General features: G+C 42.8%; 1 protein-coding gene across 1 annotated transcript; it reads left to right on the top strand.

The window, feature by feature from the left end:
* Positions 1-13751: 13751 nt before the first annotated feature.
* LOC308364444 (cysteine/serine-rich nuclear protein 1-like) lies at positions 13752-16545 on the top strand (the record flags this gene model as incomplete). The annotated part of the gene is made up of 4 exons (XM_080837576.1): positions 13752-13938; positions 14616-14878; positions 15100-15405; positions 15672-16545. 4 exons carry the CDS (start codon positions 13752-13754, stop codon positions 16542-16544), a joined length of 1629 nt encoding a protein of 542 aa, XP_080693702.1. The 3' UTR covers position 16545.
* Between the last annotated feature and the right edge of the window lie 135 nt (positions 16546-16680).

The raw sequence follows: 16680 nt of genomic DNA, 5'->3' as shown, positions 1-16680 counted from the left end.
CCTCAAGACACAATGATTACATTTATGATAATTATCTTTAAAACACTGGTCATATTTTCTAGAAGAGATTTTACAATCATCCTTCACATAGGTTTGATTGTCAACATGTCAATCCACGAAGAATAGTTTAAAGTGTGTTTTGAAAGCTTTTGCATGTTGTCAGATGTACAATGTAAGTGATGTGCTGGGTCACCTTTCCTGGGAGACACTTTCCCACACCCTGGTTTTAACCGGAGAGATGCATGAGTGAGTGAGCAAGCGCTAATAAGACAGCATGACTCTGCAAGACAGATATATCCAGGGCCACACCTCGGTGCCCTCCAGAGCCACTCGAAACCCTCATATCACCAGCTGCCTGCCCCCACACAGATGGCACACATACATTGTGCGTTCCTAAAATGGCCCACTTGCCGTTTGATCTCATGACTTTAACCGCTACCGGCTTTTACGTTTTACAAAAAACTCATCTTAGCGTTTCAGTGGGAGGACAAATGTTAAGTCTGATATTATTGTATGTGTATCAGATCCCAGTGTGTTTAGGGTTGCTTTAATGTTTTGCAATGTGATAAATATCTCACAGCTCTAAATATAGACACTAAATAGGCTATAGTGTTCCTTGTCTGTCAAAAAAGTAATTCCAAGTCACTAAGCTAATTATTACATTTATATGCATCTTTGATCTTATTCTTATGATCTGTTTCAACTTCAGCTAAAAATGTATTCAATAAGTAAGCATTGACAACATTACATTGCTAATGTATCGAGTAGCATTGAGCTAAAATCCAGACTTCTGACATAGGCTACTTCCCTTCCATTAATCTAAATGGTTTACTTTATTTCCCGAGAACTAAAGTATAGAACATTTTCCTAATAGTCGTAGGGTCTAAGAACATTTTACAAAAGGGGGGAGCTGTACTCTATCTGCAAGTGAAAGGTGTCATTTGAGACCTGTGCTATATTAAAAGCATAGAAATGTGCATTTTTCCCCCCCGATTTTGAATGTTTACCTGCGCAATCCAGTTTCAACAAGCAGTCCCTAGAGAACGACAGGGGACCAATTCAAAGTGTCATGCACAAATAAGATGATTTGTCATCTATCTGATTAGCCGATTAGTCATTCATCAAAGCAATTCACTGACCATTTCGCTAAACTACTAAAAAAACAGGTGTTAGTTAGTTGGGCTACAGTGTTTGGCGCCAACTAGTGGATAATTAGAATAGAGATGGCCTGTATACCAACCAACACTAGGGGGCGAGAAAGATCGATGAGAATCGATGAGAACCACATCAGTCTCAAAGCAGGGGTACACCAGGGGCCGTATTCACAAAGAATCTTAGGGCTAAAAGTAGCTCATAAGTGGCGAATTTAGGAGTAACTCCTAAAAATAATAGGCGTGTCAGTCTTAAATGTAGGACTCCTAATTTTTTTAACTAAGAGCAATTCACAAAATATTTTATCCCTAAAAGTAGCACCTAAGTCTAGGACAGCTTAAAACTCCTCATGAGGACTCCTAAGTCACTAAGACCTATTCACAAAAAATCGTAAGATGGCTGCAGCCGACTTGGAATTGATAAAAGACATTGCTTAAACCGTGAAGGTATTAATATTGTCGTAGAATTAGCGCGGGATGCAATGACGCCTTTAAACAACGATGTGTCCCGAAGTGAAATGTTTGGAAACATAAAGATAGCCTATTTGGCTTCGGGGAAAACGCAAATGACGACACTGGGATATCATCAGTCAGCCGTTTAATTCATCAAACTATCAACGCACTGTAGACCCCACATCATCCAACAGTTTATCCTTTGGACAATCTATTACACAAGATCAAAGTAAATTCCATGGCGATCGCAGGAATGTCCAGTGACGGGACACACATTACAATAATTGCCCCATTAAGATGAGGACGTTGTACCGATGACTCGTGCATTTCAAGCGGTCTGCAGCAGGTTTTTGAGAACTTACCAGCTGGATGCCGCTGGGGTGACAGTGGCTATGGTCCTGGGACCAGTAGGCTTTCGCTTAGGCTATGTTTCACGTTCGTTTCGCTTTGATCAATTAAGATTGGAGGGCTTAAAGGGCCGCATGTGCTGATATTTGAAGTGGTCAAGGGCTGGAAATATAATAGCCTTACAGTTTGCTGGGTGCTTTAATTATTACTGCCTTGATTACATGCAATTGCCATATTTTATATTGATCGCTTTATATTTCTCTTAACGTGCAAAGTGTCATTCCCGTTGGATGCACAAACTTGTCATCATGCGTGTGCATTCTGCTAACTGCACTGTCCATAACTATTTAATATGACTTAATTTGAAGCCTAGGTTATTCTCTTATTTTCAGTCGATATAGTGGGATTGTTAGAGAGACGTCACGAATGAGTTTTTAATGAGAGAGCCTGTCAACAACCAATCACCGTCCTCACCCCTTCTAAACTCGTGCATGAGAAGCGACGTCATCCATAGCAACGGAGTTTTTATCTTAAGCTTAGGAGTTGGTATTATCCTTAGTATGAGTAGGTCTCAGAGCCGTTGTGAATCACTTTTAAGAAATTACTCCTACGTAAAAGGTTTTAGCGCGAGTTAGGAGCACTCCTAGTGGTAAGATAAAAGGCTTTGTGAATACGGCCCCAGGGCTCTGTGGGGGTCATACCATCACTTGCAGGACTTTCTGTTCTTCTTTAAGCTGAAGATAGTTGTTATTGACATTGGCTGTATGTTTGGGGTTATGTTCCTGCTGCAGAATACATTTGTAGCCAATCATACGCCTCCCTGATGGTATTGCATGATGGATTAGTATCTGCCTGTATTTGTCAGCATTGAGGACACCATTCATCCTGACCAAGGGCCGTATTCACAAAGCCTTTTATCTTACCACTAGGAGTGCTCCTAACTCGCGCTAAAACCTTTTACGTAGGAGTAATTTCTTAAAAGTGATTCACAACGGCTCTGAGACCTACTCATACTAAGGATAATACCAACTCCTAAGCTTAAGATAAAAACTCCGTTGCTATGGATGACGTCGCTTCTCATGCACGAGTTTAGAAGGGGTGAGGACGGTGATTGGTTGTTGACAGGCTCTCTCATTAAAAACTCATTCGTGACGTCTCTCTAACAATCCCACTATATCGACTGAAAGTAAGAGAATAACCTAGGCTTCAAATTAAGTCATATTAAATAGTTATGGACAGTGCAGTTAGCAGAATGCACACGCATGATGACAAGTTTGTGCATCCAACGGGAATGACACTTTGCACGTTAAGAGAAATATAAAGCGATCAATATTAAATATGGCAATTGCATGTAATCAAGGCAGTAATAATTAAAGCACCCAGCAAACTGTAAGGCTATTATATTTCCAGCCCTTGACCACTTCAAATATCAGCACATGCGGCCCTTTAAGCCCTCCAATCTTAATTGATCAAAGCGAAACGAACGTGAAACGTATAGCCTAAGCGAAAGCCTACTGGTCCCAGGACCAATAGCCACTGTCACCCCAGCGGCATCCAGCTGGTAAGTTCTCAAAAACCTGCTGCAGACCGCTCTTGAAATGCACAAGTCATCGGTACATCCAACTGTTGGATGATGTGGGGTCTACAGTGCGTTGATAGTTTGATGAATTAAACGGCTGAATGATGTTTTACGCGAAGCCAAATAGGCTATCTTTATGTTTCCAAACATTTCACTTCGGGACACATCGTTGTTTAAAGGCGTCATTGCATCCCGCGCTAATTCTACGACAATATCAATACCTTCACGGTTTAAGCAATGTCTTTTATCAATTCCAAGTCGGCTGCAGCCATCTTACGATTTTTTGTGAATAGGTCTTAGTGACTTAGGAGTCCTCATGAGGAGTATTAAGCTGTCCTAGACTTAGGTGCTACTTTTAGGGATAAAATATTTTGTGAATTGCTCTTAGTAAAAAAAATTAGGAGTCCTACATTTAAGACTGACACGCCCATTATTTTTAGGAGTTTCTCCTAAATTCGCCACTTATGAGCTACTTTTAGCCCTAAGATTCTTTGTGAATACGGCCCCAAATCTCCAACTCCACTTGCAGAAATGGAGCCCCAAACTGGAAAGGAACCTCTTCCATGCTTCCCTGTTGCCTGCAGGCACTCATTATTGTACCTCTCTCCAGCCCTTCGGCGAACAAACTGCCTCCTTCTACAGCCAAATATTTCTAATTTTGACTTATCAGTCCAGGGGCCGTATTCACAAAGCCTTTTATCTTACCACTAGGAGTGCTCCTAACTCGCGCTAAAACCTTTTACGTAGGAGTAATTTCTTAAAAGTGATTCACAACGGCTCTGAGACCTACTCATACTAAGGATAATACCAACTCCTAAGCTTAAGATAAAAACTCCGTTGCTATGGATGACGTCGCTTCTCATGCACGAGTTTAGAATGGGTGAGGACGGTGATTGGTTGTTGACAGGCTCTCTCATTAAAAACTCATTCGTGACGTCTCTCTAACAATCCCACTATATCGACTGAAAATAAGAGAATAACCTAGGCTTCAAATTAAGTCATATTAAATAGTTATGGACAGTGCAGTTAGCAGAATGCACACGCATGATGACAAGTTTGTGCATCCAACGGGAATGACACTTAACACGTTAAGAGAAATATAAAGCGATCAATATAAAATATGGCAATTGCATGTGATCAAGGCAGTAGGCTAATAATTAAAGCACCCAGCAAACTGTTAGGATATTATATTTCCAGCCCTTGACCACTTCAAATATCAGCACATACGGCCCTTCAAGCCCTCCAATCTTAATTGATCAAAGCGAAACGAACGTGAACCGTAGCCTAGGCGAAAGCCTACTGGTCCCAATAGCCACTGTCACCCCAGCGGCATCCAGCTGGTAGCCTAAGTTCTCAAAACCCTGCGACCGCTCTCCGTTGAAATGCACCAGTCATCGGTACATCCAGGCCACGGTGGACGAATTATTGTAATGTGTGTCCCGTCACTGGACATTCCTGCGATCGCCATGGAATTTACTTTGATATTGTGTAATAGGCGATTGTCTGGATAAACTGTTGGATGATGTGGGGTCTACAGTGCGTTGATAGTTTGATGAATTAAACGGCTGACTGATGATTCCCAGTGTCGTCAGTTGCGTTTTCCGCGAAGCCAAACAAAAATCTTTATGTTTCCAAACATTTCACTTCGGGACACATCGTTGTTTAAAGGCGTCATTGCATCCCGCGCTAATTCTAGACAATATTAATACCTTCACGGTTTAAGCAATGTCTTTTATCAATTCCAAGTCGGCTGCAGCCATCTTACGATTTTTTGTGAATAGGTCTTAGTGATTTAGGAGTCCTCATGAGGAGTTTTAAGCTGTCCTAGACTTAGGTGCTACTTTTAGGGATACAATATTTTGTGAATTGCTCTTAGTAAAAAAAATTAGGAGTCCTACATTTAAGACTGACACGCCCATTATTTTTAGGAGTTTCTCCTAAATTCGCCACTTATGACCTACTTTTAGCCCTAAGATTCTTTGTGAATACGGCCCCAGAGCACCTTCTGCCATGTTTCTGCACCCCAGTTTCTATGTTTTCGTGCTTAGTTCAGTCACTTGGCCTTGTTTCCTTGTCGGGGTAGAGCTTTTTGGCTGCAACTCTTTCATGAAGACCACTTCTGGCCAGACTTCCCCGGACAGTAAATGTCTGTACCTGGGTACCACTTGTTTCTGCCAGTTCTGAGCTGATGCCACTGCTTGAACTCTTCCGATTTCAAAGGTAAATAAGCTTGATGTGTTTTTCATCAGCTGCATTAAGTTTCCTTGGCTGACCACTGCGTCTACGATCCTCAACGTCTTCTTCAAAAGAGCTTGAACTGCACATTTTGAAACCCCTGTCTGCTTTGAAATCTTTGTCTGGGAGAGACCCTGCTGATGCAGTATTACTACGTTGTGTCTTGCTGCTGTGCTCAGTCTTACCATGTAAATGGATAAAAAATAAACATTTATTGTTTACATTTTTCAAAGCATTCTTGGTTTATAGCATTTTTTCACACCTGCCTAAAACTTTTGCACAGTACTGTATATATATTTTTTCCTGTATCATTTAAGAAAGGCTATCTGAAGCCTACAATGTGTTTTGTAACAATACCTTTATCTTCACAGAAGATGCAGTAGCCTACAGGTGAAATGTGTTGAATAAACTAACAGCAGAGACATGTGACAAATGTATTTGAGTGAGAATGAAATTAAATAGATCATCAACATAAACACTTTAATTAAATATTTGCTGCAGTGGTGATATTTGACTTGTGTGTGTCTTTCACACCTGTGTGGGGCTCCTGTTTGAAGACGGGGGGAGTTTCAAACAGTGGAAAAACATTCAGTGTTAATCTGTCTCATATTTGTAGCTAAACTGCCAAAAAAATGTGTGCTGCTGCCTGCCTCTAAGAGAGGACAGAAGGAACAGACAGTTGAAGATTAGAATCAGATAAGATCCGCCACCAAAAGGCAAAAGGCATTGCATAACCTATGCTAGGCATGCTCTTCCTTTGGCACAGAAATAAAGGCAGCTTGCGTGCAGGTGAACTGAAAAGACAAAATGCTCGAGATCTGGGATATGAGTTTTACAGCCCGCGGGTACCAGGTATAAATAATAAATAATAATTAATTTTATTTGTTAAGCACTCTTCATTCTAGGCAGAATCTCAGAGTGCTAAAGGACAAAAGGAAAGTTTAAGAAAATATATACATTTTTTAAAAACTAGGAAATGTCTTTATGAATAAAAAGGTTTTTAGGCCAGTCTTAAAACAGTCTAGTGTCTGTGTTGCCCTGAAGTGGTCCGGGAGGCTGTTCCACAGATATTGCTGCTCTTCTCTTCTCCCTGTAGTGATGTGCAGGGAGGGACTGTGACTTCTTACTGCAGTGCAAATCCATCCATAATGCATAACAAGCATGTGCATTTGTGCCTTATCATAGGACGAGTGAGAGACTGTGATGTACTCTTATCCTGCAAATGTAACAGCTCTGTGTTTGATGCCTCAGCAAACAAATGAATGTGTTTGTGAGGGTTCCTACTATGCAATACATTGTGTCTAAACATACCCTGACAGAATGATTAACTCTGAATTTCAGCTTCATAGGAACACCAAAGTCCAAAAGTGGAGCCACTGTTTTTTTAATTGGGTTGCTAGATGTCTCTTTTATTTCCATACAGTCAAGCCGGAAAGTTTGCACACCCCTTTCACATTCTCCAAGTTTTATTACGCTACAGACTTAAACTACAATAGATTGAGTTTGTTTTTTGCCTCAAACATCTACATACAATAGCCAATAATGACTAAGTGAAAACAGGTTTTTAGAAAATTTGCAATTTATTTTTATTGACAAAAATAGGTTATTTAGGGGATACATTTCGTTACAGACCCTTAGCCTAATACTTGGTTGCTGCACCTTTGGCAGCAAATACAGCTGCAAGGTGCCTTGGGAAAGAAGCTACAAGTTTGGCACATTTGTTTCTGGACATTTTCACCAATTCTTCTTGGCATAGGCCTATTCTTGCAAGCTTTGTCAGGTTGAATGGGGAGTGTCGGTTCAAAGGCATTTTCAGCTCTTTCCACAGATGTTCAGTTGGATTCAGGTCTAGGCTCTGGCTGGGCCACTCAAGGACATGCACAGACTTTCTCCGAAGCCACTCCTTTGGCTGTGTGCTTTGGGTCGCTGAAATGTTGGAAGGTAAACCTTTGCCCCAGTCTGAGGTCCAGAGCGCTCTGGAGCAGGTTTTATCCCCACATCATGATTCTGCCACTGCCATGCTTCACTGTAGCGATGGTATTAGCCAAGTGATGAGCAGTGCCTGGTTTCCTCCAAACGTGACCCTTGGTATTCAGGCCAAAAAGTTCAATTTTGTTTTTATCAGACCAGATGATCTTCATTCTCACGGTTTGAGAGTCCTTTAAGTTTTGAGACAAAAAGTGAACTCAATCTATTGTAGAATATGTCTGTAACGTAATAAAACGTGAAGAAGGTAAAAGGGGGGTGCAGACCCTCCGGCCTGACTGTACACACCAATGGCAGCCAACTGTGTCATCACCTAATGATTCTCTTCCTTAAACAGAATCGCTTATGGTTGACCATGGAGAAAGGGTGAGGGAAGGGGAGAAGTAACAAAGGAAGCATACTGCAGATGTTCAGTGTTTACTCTTAAAAGGAGATGGAATGTTAGATGCCACATTTGGAGCATTTGAAGCATACTTACATGCTTTACTTGACATCATGACAACTACAAACAGCCAAGACATTTAAGAGGTATGTAGAAACTATAGTGTTGGTTTTAGGCACTGCTGCAGATTGTAATAACACCCTACTACAGACACACATAAAACCACCATTTGTCAGACATTGTGGATAAGGGTGTCTGCCAAAGGAACTTGCACAAGTGTGGTTGCAAGTATGAGAAAGTTTATGTTGAGCATTCCAGAGTGACTCTCCTCCACATCATTACACAATTAGGCAGAAAGAGGTTGTTTGTTGAGCTCTGTTTTACCCTTTGCACCCAGTGTTACCACAAACTGAGTAACTGCACACCTGGTTCAAGCTGTCACCATGGTTACGCCGGTGGAACCATACAATATAAAGAGGCATGTCAGGTTTCTCTCCATTCTGACCATCAATTAAAATGAAAAACTCACTCCTGTGAACGACTATAGAAGACAGTTCCCGTGTAAGTACAAAAGCAATTGGGCTGTGTGGCTCTTAGCCTAGTCTAGTCTAGCCTATTTGTATACATGAATAAGATTGTTTGCGTTCAAAGGTAGTGTGTGCAGTTATGTAGGCTGTGATGTTGATGGCGGTATTGCAATGAACAAAACAAAATAAGAGAAATGGTTGACACTGAAAAGATACATTAAATCTGTGGAGGGGTGACATGATGGTGCCTTGTACTCTAGAGCAGCTGAGACCTCTCTGGTGTGTCTGCATGTGTGTGCACGTGCGTGTGTGTGCCTTCTTTAGACTGGATCGAGGGAGGGGGGGTGGAATTAGGGCACTGCTTCATGTGTGCCTGCAGCTTTGTCAACTTTGTCAGAACCTCAGTGTATGTAGGCCACTGCCATGCCGCACCGCACAGCACAGACGCACAGCTTGCTTGACTGAAAGTGGTGCCACAAGAGCCGGTGGCAGCAACCTGAGAGAGCCAGTGAGAATATAGGCTAACAGACTGAAAGTTACACAACATCCCTGTCACAGTCATTTGCTCAGTGATTGGGCCTTGGTGTTGAGATCATAATTCCCTCACACTGTCTCATCATTGTTAACACATTCATAGAAAAAAAAAAAAAAGGTTTCTAAAATGTGTTGTGCAGAATGAATGGATATTCTGTATTGACACAAAACTAGAGACAGGGCCATCCAAAAAACATATCCTGTTAAGATCAGTTCTGCCCTGGTACTGATGGTCAGAGGGCAGTGCTTAGAGCCCTTCCCCATTATTCTGTAGGCTCCACAGTAAGTTTACTTTAAACATCACTGAGGCTGACGTGTAATTGGCCAAATGTATAATCAAGGCTGCCCTACATATGGCTACCTCTGCTTTTGAGCACTGACTGCAGAGATGCACTCTAATGTTTAGTCCTGAAATGGCACAGTAGGGCTGGACAGGCAAAGGAATCTGTCTGTTTATCTGTCATGGGTCACACTCCATTCACACTAACTCTGTGTGTGAATGGTTGCTCAGAATCAGATATGTCAGTTTAAAAACGTTGAGGTGGCTAATAAATAAAAGCTATATTTAGATGGTAAACAGCTCACGTTGTAGTGAGGGGAATAGCAGGGGAATCACGTTTCTGCTCAAATGACCAAGAACTGTGAAAGTGCTGACCTCCCATGAGGTCTGTTCTTGCATGAAAGCCTACAACTACCTCTAGGCTGTAGAGTACCATTGGTAATGTAGTGAATGTGGTGTGGTGATGTTAGCAAGCACCTAACAGATGGGATGAATCACTTGGGCGATCTACTGGGTTGAGGGAGAGTGTGCCTGTCTATTTGTGGGGGATGGTGGCTGGACACAGACAAGCTTCGACAAGCTATTTTCATTCCACACTCACATTTGACAGGCTTGTTGAAGAGCAGACATCCTACTACCATTTACCGGCCAAACCTGTGTGTAGAACACTTTCACTTTGGATGGGTTTTGCTGGTTAGAGAATGAGGAAAGGCTGTTTGGTATCCCAGGACAACAACTCATCTGGTCTGTGATTGGACAAATGTCTTGGTAAACACACTGGGGACATTTCCCCCCTGCCTTTAATTTGACTCACTTCCCTAAAACAACACATGGAAGAGCATTAACAGCACAGACTTAAAGCTCACCATAACCACATCTTCAAGATTATACAGTCCTTTTTTATGCTGCCAAACCAGTTGTTTTTGAGGAACTATACAAGTAGTCCCCCTGTCTGTTTTTACATTGTATGATATACGACCCTGGGATCAGGTCTGTGATCATAAACCATAAACTACTGGATTGCATTTTAGGAAGTGGTTTTATTGCCTTCATGTAGCTATTAGGTGCATTCAGGTTTTTACACAACTCTGTGACATAACACCCAAACAAATGTACATGCACTCACACACTGCCTCTCCCTGAACTCACATATACACACACAGACAAACTACTGACATTTGGACTATCAACCATATCAAGAGTGCACCAACGTCTCAGATTGCAGCAGCCCCTCTGGTCACTGACCTCCAGTAGCCTACAGCTATGTGGACATAACCTGAGTATATAAAATCTGACATCAGAAAGGATTTTTGTATGTATGTTTGATTTGTGTCTGTTTATTTCCCTTACAAATGGGACTTCATTTATGAATAAACATCAACTGCGAAGGTTTCATGCGTAACTATTTCACAAGATGTATTATGTATTTCATTTCCGATGTATGATTTACTCACACATCATTTGTATATTTGTGCTGTACTGTGCCGTGCCGTGACCTGCCTTCCGTGTGTGTATGTGTATGTGCGAACACATGCGTATTACTCCTCACATTACTCAATACGTCAACCACTCTAGGGGGAGCTTTCCACTGACGATAACAGTGCGCTGCAGAGCGATTGGGATTACACAGGAAACTACAACTGGCAGCGTACGCACAGTTACTGTTGTGATACAAATATAAGTGACATCTGTCGCTAAATTACCAGAGATAGCTGTGTACAACCAGGAATACTGATGTTTGGCGATTTCCGTTCATGATTATCGGCAGCGAAGAGTAAGTGCTGATGTCCACATTAAGTGTTGTTGACTAGTTTCAATGGATGATGTTCTCTTGTTGAATTTAAAATCATATTCAGCGTCGTGGCTGCGAAGTGAGTGTAAATTACTTGTGCTATTCTATTATAGTATGGGCTCTACAGAAGACAGTAGTTTACTAACGTTGTCACTGTACGTTCCCATGACTCTTCATGTTTGTCCATCAACAGCTAGTTTAGTAGGCTACTTATTATGACCGACATAGCCTAAAGTTGTATTTGGAATGATCTTAATATGATTTTAATTTTAATATAGTTTGTATAACTTACCATTCATGTTGTTTTAGTAATCATTGTTTTTTTTTAGTATTTTAGTCAGTTTTATTATGTCTTCACTTACTTTCTTTGTAGTATGGCACCCTTAAGGTACTTTTACTTTAAGTGAAATATTGATGATAATGTGACTGGGTGCGCACTATGTGTAGAGAGAGTCAAGTGAACCATGATCCTGATTCATTTAATCATTTTATTTTACCTCCCACATCTACTCATGTCACTGAAAGGGCTCTCTAGTCTTTTCAGAACAGGGGGAGAGGAAGGAAGTGCAGAGAAGCTGTGTGTGTGTGTGTGTGTGTGTGTGTGGGTGGGTGTGTGTGTGTGTGGGTGTGTGAGAGAAAGAGATAATGAGTGTTTTAGTGGAGTAATTGTACAACGAGGGCAAGTACGTATTCAGTTCAGTGGTTTCAAGTTTCATTTTTTGCACATTCATATTGCCATTTTAGGCTGTCAGATTTGTTTTTGTTTCTCTGCGTGTATATTAGCTGTTTGCCGTCTTTTTAAAGGCTGTGTATGTGTTTAATCAATTTCATTTCAGTCCTGTATGTCATGCTTTTCCTTGGGGTTCAGTATAGGTCTGTTTGTGTGTGTGTGTGAGAGAGACAGGGGTGGGGGGAGGGGGGGGGGATTGAGAGAGAGAGAGAGAGAGTTTGTGTGTTGAGAAGAGAGGGTGGGATTGCTCTTCTCTGTAGCCTGTTCTCAGCACTCTTGGTCTGAGGTGGTGATCTTCCACACCCTGCACCTGCTTTCTCTCCCCCACTCTCACTGAAACTGCCCCTAAAACGTCACTTCATGTGCAAAACACACGGCCCAGTGGATGACACACATTTACCCTGCAGACCAAGGCTTGTGTGACTGAGAGGAATTCCTGCTACTTGTTTCAGTTGTTACTCAATCTGTACCAGTTGGTCAACATCTAGCTCTGGGCATCTTGTTTTCAGCATTCTGTGTAGATGCTTGCTGAGGGTTTTGACGTTCAGCTAGAATGGAATTTCTCCCTTAGCTTTAAGTCATTGTATTATTTATGTGGCTGAAGCAATGCATATGTACACACACACATACACACACACACACACACACACACACACACACACACACACACACACACACACACACACACACACACACACACACACACGCACACGTTATTGTGGAACGTGAATAGAGTGAGGTCAGTGAACGGAATGTTTTCTTGGCAAACGCAATCATGAGGGATCAAATTTTTTAGTAAATGAAAAAAAGCATATTTCTTATGAATTATAAATCTGAAACTCTTGTTTAATATGTCAGGATGATGTGGAGGAATTATGCAGAGGGTGTTTACATAACATGGGCCAGAGAAACTTTGCAGATATACCTGTGTGAGAGTGTGCAGATGTACCTGTGTGAGAGTGTGCAGATGTACCTGTGTGAGAGTGTCAGACTTGGCCAGAATACTGGGCTGGTCTTGGCACCTGTAGCTTCCGGTGGGGGCGTGCTGCACTTTTGGTCCATGCTGTTATGCCAGTCCCTGTTCTGTTGGTCTGTGCCGTGACGTATGTCAAGAGAGTGTGTGTGTGTTTGCTTTGATGCCTTGTAACCCAAAACCCACCCACACATCCTCTATAACAGCTTTGCGTCATGCGACGGAGACATTATTCCCCCTGTTTGGTTGTCTTGCTTTAAAGGTGTGTAGAATATGGACAATGTAAAAACCTGAAGAAAACTGTAAACAAGTTTGACCTAAGGGCAATGTGTATCTGTGGCTGCTTGGGTGTTCTGCTAGGCAGAATGTCCAGACTTTTTTTCTCTGGACTAACTCAAGGAATTTCAGGAATGTTAATCACTTAGAGGAGAAAGAGAGGCATTGACTACTGCCTTTGCCAGTTCTGTACACTACTATGTCTTCTATTATCAGCAACTAATTTGACAACAGCTGGTCTTCAATTTCCTTGAACCTACCCATGCCAAAAGCACTCCAGTAAAGTTGCCAAACCAGCTTGACTACATTTTCTGTGCCAGACTGTCATTGAGTGCCAGAAAGGCTGCTAGATATGACTAGTCTTCATACTCAGCAGTTATGGTAGTGACACAGTCACTTTCCAGACCCATTTCTCTGAATCATTCTCAGTCCATTCCATGCGACTCGCGATATTAATGTTATCTTGTTATTGTTTGTGTTTTGTCAGATAAGATTTCCAACTGCCATGAGCAGGGACCTCAAAAGAAAATTTGAGGACAGTGATGAGGAACCTTGCTACTCCTCTTCCTCCTCTCCTCTCTCATCCTCGTCCTCTCCCATCGTCTCCAAATTGGACTCGGAGGAGGAGAACTACCAGAGACAATCTCCGTCCCCACTCCCCTTTCACCGAGTCCATCACCCAAACCTCTCCTGTGAGTCAGCACACCATTCTAAATAGGCCATTAGTCCACAATTTAAAAACAAACAAACAAACGTGCACAGTCACTTAGCGCTCAGTGCACACAAGCACTCACATGAAGTTCCTGTTATCAGTTCAAAGCATTTGTGAAGAACAACAGCTGATAAGGGTCTAACAGAAATGCCTAAAGGAGTGTCTGAGCACAGAAAGTAACAGGAGATTGATATTCTCTTGTCATGTTAAAGGAAGGTCATCTATTGCTTTTTTACGCTTAAACATTTGTCCAGTACATACTGCTATATTCTGTGGTACTAGGTCCTTATAACGTACTCACTGTGTCATAGCTATTCATAGGCCTAAGTTGGATTGAAGTGCTACCAAATGTGATTGGTGATATGTTTATTGAGGATGGTCAGCAAAACTCTATTTTTACACATTTTATAGAAATGTGATAAGTAACACATGTTTTTATGTCGAATAGGATAGTTGTGTGAGACTGAGTGGAGGGTAAAAAATATATATACCTGCCATCTAGTGGAAGCTGAGAGAGCTGCAACACCAATATGTGTTACAAATGCATGTGCGGTCTCCCTGTAGGTAGAGTATTGGTGCCATACCTACCATTGGCCAGCTCCTTTCACTCTGCTGCTGCAGATTAGTTAACAACTTGTCTTGTTTTTATCTCTTCAGTTTCCTCCATTCTGAAGACGACCAAGAGGACCAGGATGAAGTGCAAAGTCCGCTTCGACTCAGTTACGGTCTTCCTCTTCCAGCGGTGCCAAGGTTTCACCAGTGTGCCCAGCCACGGGGGCTGCAGTCTGGGCATGGTGAGGCAACACTCCTCCTGCCACCGCTACAGCCTGGCAGAGCACCAGGCAGAGCAGAGGCGCCAGCGCAGGGAGAAGCTCAGACACAGGCTGAGGGAGGCGAGACTGAAGGCTCTCAAACAGAGGGTGAGCTCCCTGCTGCTGTCCCACGTGACAAACATGACTGCAACAGTGTATTTAATAGACTGGTTCCAAAGCTGTTAGAAATATAGATGTACGCAGTTGATGGTATAAGATAGTTAAGTGTTATTGAATTGGAATACAATTTTTTTTTTATTATAACTAATAACAGGAATGAATAAAAACACTATGATACACTAACCCTTGGACCCATTTTGTTTCCTCAGCTACTAAGCAGTGGCACTCTAACAACACAAGAAGCAGAGATACTGTTGGTAGAGGATGTTCCAGAAGAGGAGCTGGAGGCTGAAGAGGAGGAGGAAGAAGACAAGGAGGAAGGGTATTTATTGCACTCGTACTCCTCTAAGCAGAGGCGGAGGCTTCTGCAGCGTGCGGGCGTGGTCCGCATAGAGCGGGAGGAGAAGCGGCAGCTGCAGGAGCTGCGACGCTGGCGAGAGGACTGCGGCTGCCACTGCCAAGGCTTCTGTGAGCCGCTCACCTGCGCCTGCAGCCTGGCGGGCGTCAAGTGTCAGGTACTGCACTGTGCCGTATGCAGCACTGCACGTCTTGAAATACATTTACATTTACATTTAGTCATTTAGCAGACGCTTTTGTCCAAAGCGACGTACAAGGGAGAGAACAGTCAAGTTAAGAGCAATAAAACCTGGTGTAACAATAAATAAATACTGCTTTTCAAATAATACTGCCGAAGTATCAAGACTGTAAGTACGAAAAGTAAGTTTAGTTAATCTATGTCTTTTTTGTGTGGATGGTTTGTCCATTTTCTCAACTTCTGCAGATGGACCGTTCCAACTTCCCCTGTGGCTGCACCAAGGACAGCTGTGGGAACCCCGCTGGCCGCGTCGAGTTCAACGCTGGCCGGGTACAGACACACTACATCCACACGCTCATGAAGCTGGAGCTGGAGAGACGGCTGCAGGAGGAGAAGCCCCAGAGGAGGCGTGAGACGAGTGAGGAAGAGGATGGGCGAGAGGAAGACCCTGGGGCTCAGGACTGGCACAGAAACCCTTTCGATAACACCTTGTCATTAGAAAGCGTCACAACCCCTTACTCTGCATCGCTTTTTCCTGCACCCGGTTTCCTTTTTGGTACTGAGCTGACCGTCGAGGGAGAGGACAGCTGCAGTAGCGACATGACAAACTCCTCCTGCTCCTCCATCAAGAGCGAGGACACTGACACCAACCCAGGCCCTCAGTCCTGCCCGCCTCTGCTGGGCACAGACGACAGGGGCATGGCTCACGGCCTCAGCTTTGGAGAGTCAGATGAGGATTTCCCATTCAGCAGTGATGGAAGTGACTGCAGTCTGCCTCCTCAGGAACACATGAAAGGGACCATGTCGGTGTGCCTGGATGAAAACACCAGTCAAACTGACGCCATGTTTCCATGTGATGTGTTACCAGATACCCCTGACACTCCGTCACTGTCTATTGATGACACATCTCACAGCTACATGGACCTTAGTCTGTCCTCTGACTCCGACCTTGGCTTCTTTGACAGTCTGTATGAATGCCACCCTAGTCCAGTCAACAGCCATCTTAAAGAGTACACCTATGTCAATGACAACTTGTTTTGCTTGGCCAGTGGCACTGGCTTTCCCCAAGGGGAAGATCTAGGCACTCAACTTCTAGAGTCACTAATAGGAGTTGCGTAGCCATGGCGGACAGCTGTAGTTTGTTACAACCAACTACTGACTATCCATTAAGAGCAGTCAATGTTAATGGCAGAGTTTATATTATCCCTTAATGTATGTGCATAAACAACATTAAGGAAGACTTTACATCAAGTGG

Source organism: Sprattus sprattus (assembly GCF_963457725.1).
Source record: "Sprattus sprattus genome assembly, chromosome: 4".
Lineage (NCBI taxonomy): Eukaryota > Metazoa > Chordata > Actinopteri > Clupeiformes > Clupeidae > Sprattus > Sprattus sprattus.
Note: the sequence above shows the minus strand (reverse complement) of the source record. Positions and strands in the feature narration are given on the sequence as shown.